We start from the raw sequence: 7,248 nt of genomic DNA on the forward strand, positions 1-7,248 counted from the left end.
CACACACTTTTCGTAACAGTAACTGTAAGACGTAACGTATGAATTGACCAATCATGTTGAGAATCGTCGAATTGTAAGGTCGCCATTTTTATGAATACTCGGTCGCAATTGGTCAATTTTCACATTACGTTACGTCTTACGGTTACTATTACGGAAAGTGTGTGTGGCCAGCTTCACTCTCTGTCAGCTGTTGTTTACTTGAAAAACAAATCCTCTGATTGGCCCATCGGCTGCATTCCGATATACGACAGCGACATACGACGTATTGTAGAACAGGCTGTAGAGAGTTGACAGCGGGTCGTAGTCATGAGCGGACGTGTTACGATTGTATTGAGACTGAGGCTGTAAACTCGTATTTCGCTGTACGTAGTAAAGCTTCTCATTCTTTTATAATTGTGTTCATTCATTTCCTCCGTGCGCGATCGCGAGTGCAAGCGCGAGTGCAATAATATTATAAAATGTGTGATCTTACATTTGCAATCGCGATTCAGCTGAGAAATTCAGATTTAACTCTAAATTAAAATCTGAGTGTCTTATTTGAAGCAGGTTTCAAGTAACGACTATTAATATGAATCTAAGGCCGTAAAAATCATTACTTAAATCTTGTTCCAGATGAGATCTGAATTTAGAGTTGAAGTTAGATTTGAGTTTTTATTCAAGTCATATGATAAATGCAACATCACGGTTGAAATCGCGATTTAACTAAAAAGTTTACATCTAATTTTATATTTAAATTAAAATTTATTGCATCAATTGTACATTGTATTTATATCATTAATTTGTGAAAAATTACGATGAAATATTACAATGTATTTTAAGATGCCGACTGTCTTTCGATTGTCTTTTGATTTTGATAATAATATGCTTCTGCAGAATTTGCATCAATTTCCGCTACTCGCATAAATAGCTATTCCAAAAGTGAGACGAAGTTGCAGTTCAGTTAAAAGTAAAATATTTAATGTCAGCTTTTAGATATTAAATGATTTCTGATATTCAATTGTGTTGATATTTGCACAGAATAATAATGTGTGTGCATTTTTACAACTTTTCCTCATTATATTTACAACTTTACAAATTTTACTAACTTTGTTATGTTTTCATCCCAAGCACTGCGGAAACCCATTAGTGACGTCTCGACAGCGAAATTATTCAGCTTACGAAGATCCACTCACTTGAACGATAAATGCAGCCAATCGAGGTTCGCGCCGGTCTCAAGTGTCAGCGCCACAAACGCGAACTAACCTATTCAAAGAAAAAAATTTTGCTCGTCGCAGTGAACATATGAGTGAGTCGCCTTATTAATGCACGATGGAATGTAATATACTATTTTAATATTGCAAGTCTGAAAATATGTGATCATCTTGATTTTTAAATTGATTTTATCATTATACAAAACGTAATCTTATCGGTAATGACCCTGATCGAATGACTCTTATCTTATCAATAATAGTAACATATAATAAGAAATATAAGTATATAATAAGAAATATAAGAAAAGAGAGACACCTATGTCATTATGTTAGTGCATATTAAACATAATTTTGATATTTATTTTTGCTTTTTAAACAGCTACACATAGTCCATAATGCTATATATAGCCGATAATGTTAAAATTTAATTTAATTGTGACGTTGTTGATGTTTTCTTCATCAAAGTTTGTCGCGCACTTCGGTATCGTTTTAATGATTCTTCGTTATGTTCCCCGAACGTTATCATCATCATCGTGTAGCTCCTCGCACGGATACTGAGCGCAGGTAATGTATCATTCGATACAGTGAAAGATATTAATTTGGCTATTTCTCAATCTATATTACGCATGCGCATGGTCTCGTATACTGTTATTACAAAATTATTTACATGACCGCGACGGCGGTGACTCTCTGCGAGCCGCCTAAACATCGCGATGTAGAAATCCTATTGCAAATTTCACTCGGTGGTTTTTAACCTCTGACTCGGCTCTTACGTTACACTTGTGCGTTATACACGGAGGAAAGACAAAGAGAGATAGACAGAGATGAAGAAGGAGAGACAGAGAAAGTGTGAGTATGTGTGTGTATGAGAAAGAGAGAGAGAGAAGTACCTTTCGCTGCTTTACAATTCTTACCTTCGTTCTTTTTAAATACATGGAATATGAATGTACATATCATTACATAATCTTATCGTATCAAGGAAGTTTGACAGGTAACGTGAACTTTGTCGTGTAAGAGAAATGACGATTTATTAGAGAAAACGATTTCATATAAATTACTAGTGTCATTAATTATCTATCGTCACAATGCGCTTGTTCATTACGATTAATATATGACCTCTAATTCCAGAATAAGTACCGTAGTACGTACAATAGTAAGTACATTTCTATGTATTCCTATGTAAGTTCCTTCTTTAATACGTTACAACGGTTGTACGAATATATCTATACTCTATTTACTAACTATCTCACCAATTTCCTTTGCTACATGCGTCGCGAGTATCATTAAATTAAATTATATTATTATTAAATTAAATTATATTACGTTGCTCTTGTAACTCCCATTTGCAAACGTAAACATTTCGCACGGAGTGACACTGAGGAATGTCGTTTGCAAATAAAGTATGACTCGCTCGCGACTATTGCGGCGGTTTCGATCCGAGATACTGGAGGATCAGTATCTGCATTGTGACGCGACAACAATGCGCGATTGTTCGTGCGTGGTCTGATTGCAATCGCCCTGAATATTTTATATTCGGGATGTTCGCCGTATCGTCGGACACATGTCATTCAGAGCGTGAAAGCGTCACCGTGCGCGTTCGCGATGTTACAATTCGTTTTCCACGCCGTTGTCCCTTCCTCCGCATTCGAGCGCGCGAATTTAGAGGAGAGAAGAAATCAAGTCGGAAAAATCAATTAGATTATAAACGACACTTTTACTTCCAGCCGCGCGCAACGAATTGCTCGCGTGAAACTTCTTCCTGTCGTAATACGCGTAATCGCGAATCCGCTCAGGATTTACAGCTCTTCGAAGCTCGATCCTTTGAAAATACTCGTGAAGGATCTAATTCTCGTAAAGGGTCTGATACTCTCTATTAGGATAAAGAAAAGAAGCTGAAACGTCTTTATGAAGCACTAAAAATATTACATTATCACAGCCATATCGAAATTGCGTGATTCGATTGTCAACGCGCCGGCCACTGTTTCGCTACGTGTTCTTTGCACGAGTCGTACGAGAAACAACACGTTGTTTGTCAAAACCGTGGAGTGTCACACTACGTGAGTTCTGCGATCGCGCAAATTAAAATTTTCATTTCGATTAATTTAATATCAACGACCTTAATAGTAATAACGCAGCTATACTTCACATACTCATTTTTTAATACATTTTCGATAGTCGTCTCTTTAGCAATACATAAGCCAGAACTCGAAACATGATACTGCAGCCAATCAAAACGACAACATCGAGCCAAAACAACGGTTTAGCTAAGTCTAGCATTTCCAGTATGATATTTGGCGCTCGCAAGTGGCAGTAGATGATCGAGCATTGTAAAACCTCACGACCATTGCCGTAGACACTTTGAACCAAACCGTCGAAGGAGTATCGAAACGTGTTCAGGTAACTAAGATAGTACATAAACTTGGATAAGTCCTTGAATAAGGCCAAGACGCCGGCGAAACCTATCATGATGCACACGATAATGGCTCCGAAGAAAGTTCCGTTGACGGGATTGAATATTGAGCCCAACCAAAGGCCCATACTTTCGGAAACGGAGACGGTTAAAATGCAAATGAGCAGATACATGAAGAAGCGGGAGAACTCGAGCGGTTGACTGCTCAGCAAGTAGGAGATGAACGTGTAAATAAAGGTGGAAACCATTTGTATCGGTATTGTGGATACTAGCATGGCTGTATAATAGGTTTTCAGTTTGTACCAATTGTTGAAACACTCTTTACGCAGAATGGTAACCTCCAAAGGAAACTTGAGTACGGCCGGCATCATGGTGGTGTAATATAAGTACACTAAGCTCACCTGAAAATAAGTGAGGTTGCTGAATATCTTTTTACCATCATCGCCGGCGTGCTCATAAAGCAGTCCTAACAGCACCCCTACGAGGAAGTGCATGATCAGTTTCAAATGTATCGTCACGTGGTCACGATACATCAAGGTTGCGTAGCGCGACAGTAACACCCAGAACCGATTCAGCTCTGTGGGCGGGGTTATCGTCTGATTGTCGTTGGATATGTCCTGGCTCATGTCGTGTGATGACTTGATCCAACGTGTTTCATCGTTTGATTCAGCGAAACACTTGGTTGCCGCGATCAACTGTTCGTCGTAATTACCGTACTCTTTGGACACCACCTCCAGCATGTAGTCCGCAGGGTTGTGATACTTGGGACACACGAGACCTTGCTGGGCGAAAAAGTCAACTGTGTCGCTAGGCGGGAAGCGATACATGCAGTGACCGTCCACCACCAGATAGATGTGATCGAACATCTCATAAAGCGTTGCGCTGGGTTGATGTATGGTGCAGATGATCGTTCTGCCAGTTTGCGCCAGTGTTTTTAATGCGGTCACGCACTGGACAGACGCCAAAGAGTCCAGGCCTGTGGTCGGCTCGTCCAGGAATATGAGCATTGGATTATCAATAAGCTCCAAGGCGATGCTCAGTCTCTTTTTCTGGCCGCCGCTTAGCCGGTCCACTCGCGTATCCTTGGTGTGTGACAACGTCAACGTGTTTAAGATACCGTCGATCAGCATCTGCCTTGACTTGTGCGAGATACTCTTGCTGATCTTCAGGTAGCTCGCAATCATCATGATCTCCTGGGTGGTGAAGTAGCCGTGCAAACTGTCCATCTGCTGAATGTAACGCAGCTGTTTTTTGAAAGTATCGCGATTCTGCTTATTGCCTCTGCTGAAGTACTCCACCGTTCCCGTGTACAACCCTTCTTGGAAGCCGCTCAATATGTTCAGCAACGTCGACTTGCCCGCACCGGACGGTCCCATGATAGCCGTAAGTTCGGTAGATCGGAAGAATCCGCTCAGGCCTTTGAGGATCTGTTTCTTCGGCCTGCGAAATCCGGTCTGGATCGCGTACGATATATCTCTAAACTTAACATCGATCGTTTGACTGCACATTATGTTCGTGAAAGTGAGTTTGTGCTGGATTTTACGGTTTGATTGGTTCTAAGTTACCTCGGGTATTTTGCGCAATCCGTCTGATGGTAATTACGCTTTTGTAACCTGTTCTAACCTACGTTTATCGACAATTTACTTGTGTAGCACAAAACTAGATGCGCACAATGATAGATACAGCCACGCACTGGTAAATAGGGCGAATTATTTATATCTCATCCGTATGCACAGCAGATACTCAACTGTGATACGAATGCGTACTGCTTCGCGTTAAACACGGAGACAAACGCAAATACAGTTTGTGTTAGCCTTTCTTATTTCCGGAGGTTCTCCTTGTGTTAGCGGATGACATAAGTTTTACGAATTTTTCTTATCTTAACACTTTTTACCACATTGTAAACTCACATGACTTATACAGATTAAGTGCTGAGTATTGTTACAGGTATAATGTCTAATAATCACTCGTCAGCAATGTTTTGTGAATAATTCGTGTGAACAGTGATAACTAGTTATCTACAGTCGACTAACGTAAGAAGATTAACGTTCTTTTCTTTTTACAAACTTTTTTTCTGAGAGTAATTATCCGTAGCGCATTTTCGCACCTCGACCGTTTGCAAAAAAATCCTCTTAATGTTTCCCTTTTTTCATCTAATTAGCGTTTAACATGCAGTATTTTTGTCAAATCTCTTCGAAGGAATTCAGCAGCGATCATGGCTTCAATTTGGTAACAGCGCTACAATTTTTCACGTATGCATTTCTTTTCATTCGTTTCGTTCACCTGCAAATGAAGCATTACGTTATTGAATGTTACATGTTCATACATTCGCGTATATGATATACACACGCGTAACAACACCGATTAACAAAAAAGAAGAAAGAGAGAAAAAACCAATTCTTAATTTTTATGTTTCAGCAATTTTATTTGTCTCGTCTGAGTCAAAATTTTAGTTTTATATACTATGAATTCTATAACAGTAGGAGTTAATACGCTTTAGCTACTGATAGCTAGTTTACGTGATTAGCATACCCGCTTAATTAGCGCAAATATAAGCAATTATTAGGCAGGATATATCTAAACATTAGGAGCGCATTTACTTGGAGAAGTGAAAGAACGCTTTAAATAATTACTGAGCAAATTTAAGAACATAACGAGAGAAATACGCGCTTTAAATTCTTGGTAAAACGAATTCGATATCATTATTATCCTCTTAACATATAGTTTAAATATTTGCTCCAATATTTGTGTTAAGCTCTTGCTTGTCTACAGATATGTTTGATTTAAAGTGTACACTTTGAAGAGCGTGTGTATATAGAATTCGAGGTCCTTGACTCATCTCATTCACCGAGATACAAGTGATTTACCAAAATACCTTGTGTTACTTTGAGCACTGAATTAATGTTCTATCAAAATTCGTTTCGAAATAATAAGAAAAATTATCGCTCCGACTAACAATTCATCTATTTTAGAAGCATTTCTGTCAGTACCAAATTGGTCACGTTCTTCGCGAACACACTCAACTTTGCGATGTCAACGAGATCGTTACTTGTACGTCTCTTAGTCTTTTTCTTATATTTCCTTAAGGTGATGCTGCTAGGCTCGTTTTCGTAGAATACTCTTTTCTTCTAATTGGCATGCATAAAACTGCAAATGCTTTTACAGCGTGAAAGTATAAGCGATAATGAATGCCGCATACTAAAAAGTTGCATCGAAATCAACAAAAAATGTTGTATTTACTATTGGAAATGCGATGCAGGTGTCATGTTTATTTTCATGTAACAAATTTAGAGCTCATACGCTTCAAATACATAGAATGCGGTAGAGAGAAGACTTTCAGGAACATTATGAAGACATCGTTTTAGTATGCGGCATTCATTATCGCTTATATTAGGACCTTAACTTAGTTTCCGCCCAAAAAATACTGAGAAAAAGCATTTATTGTAAAAAATTTATTTAAATTATTTCAATGAAAGTATTTTCCATCACTTTCTACAACTTTTTGCCATCTTTCTGGCAACTGGGCGATACCATCTCGATAAAACGATGTTTGTTTCGAAGCAATCCATTCGTCCACCCATTCTCGCACTTCTTCAACATTTCGGAAGCGTGTACCACTCAAGCCGTGCTGCATCGATCTGAACAAGT

General features: G+C 38.8%; 2 protein-coding genes and 1 long non-coding RNA gene across 5 annotated transcripts in view; 2 read left to right on the forward strand and 1 right to left on the reverse strand.

Annotated features, from left to right (window-relative positions):
* Positions 1-7,248, forward strand: part of LOC116850005 — a 65,922-nt gene that overhangs the window by 48,306 nt on the left and 10,368 nt on the right. The gene's annotated exons all lie outside the window — the stretch shown is intronic.
* On the forward strand, positions 142-1,551 carry LOC116850010. Its single transcript, XR_004379239.1, has 2 exons — positions 142-362; positions 1,108-1,551. It is a non-coding gene; the product is annotated as an uncharacterized LOC116850010 (long non-coding RNA).
* The window catches only part of LOC116850004 (ATP-binding cassette sub-family G member 4-like), a 22,603-nt gene continuing 17,556 nt past the window's right edge, over positions 2,202-7,248 (reverse strand). The window contains exon 2 of the mRNA XM_032827766.1: positions 2,202-5,883. Coding sequence (XP_032683657.1) covers positions 3,348-5,108 — 1,761 coding nt within the window. The 5' untranslated portion in view covers positions 5,109-5,883 and the 3' untranslated portion in view covers positions 2,202-3,347. The remainder of the gene's footprint in view (positions 5,884-7,248) is intronic.

Source organism: Odontomachus brunneus, unplaced genomic scaffold (assembly GCF_010583005.1).
Source record: "Odontomachus brunneus isolate Ranch 3 - 2012 unplaced genomic scaffold, Obru_v1 Obru_scaffold_130, whole genome shotgun sequence".
In the NCBI taxonomy this organism is placed as follows: domain Eukaryota; kingdom Metazoa; phylum Arthropoda; class Insecta; order Hymenoptera; family Formicidae; genus Odontomachus; species Odontomachus brunneus.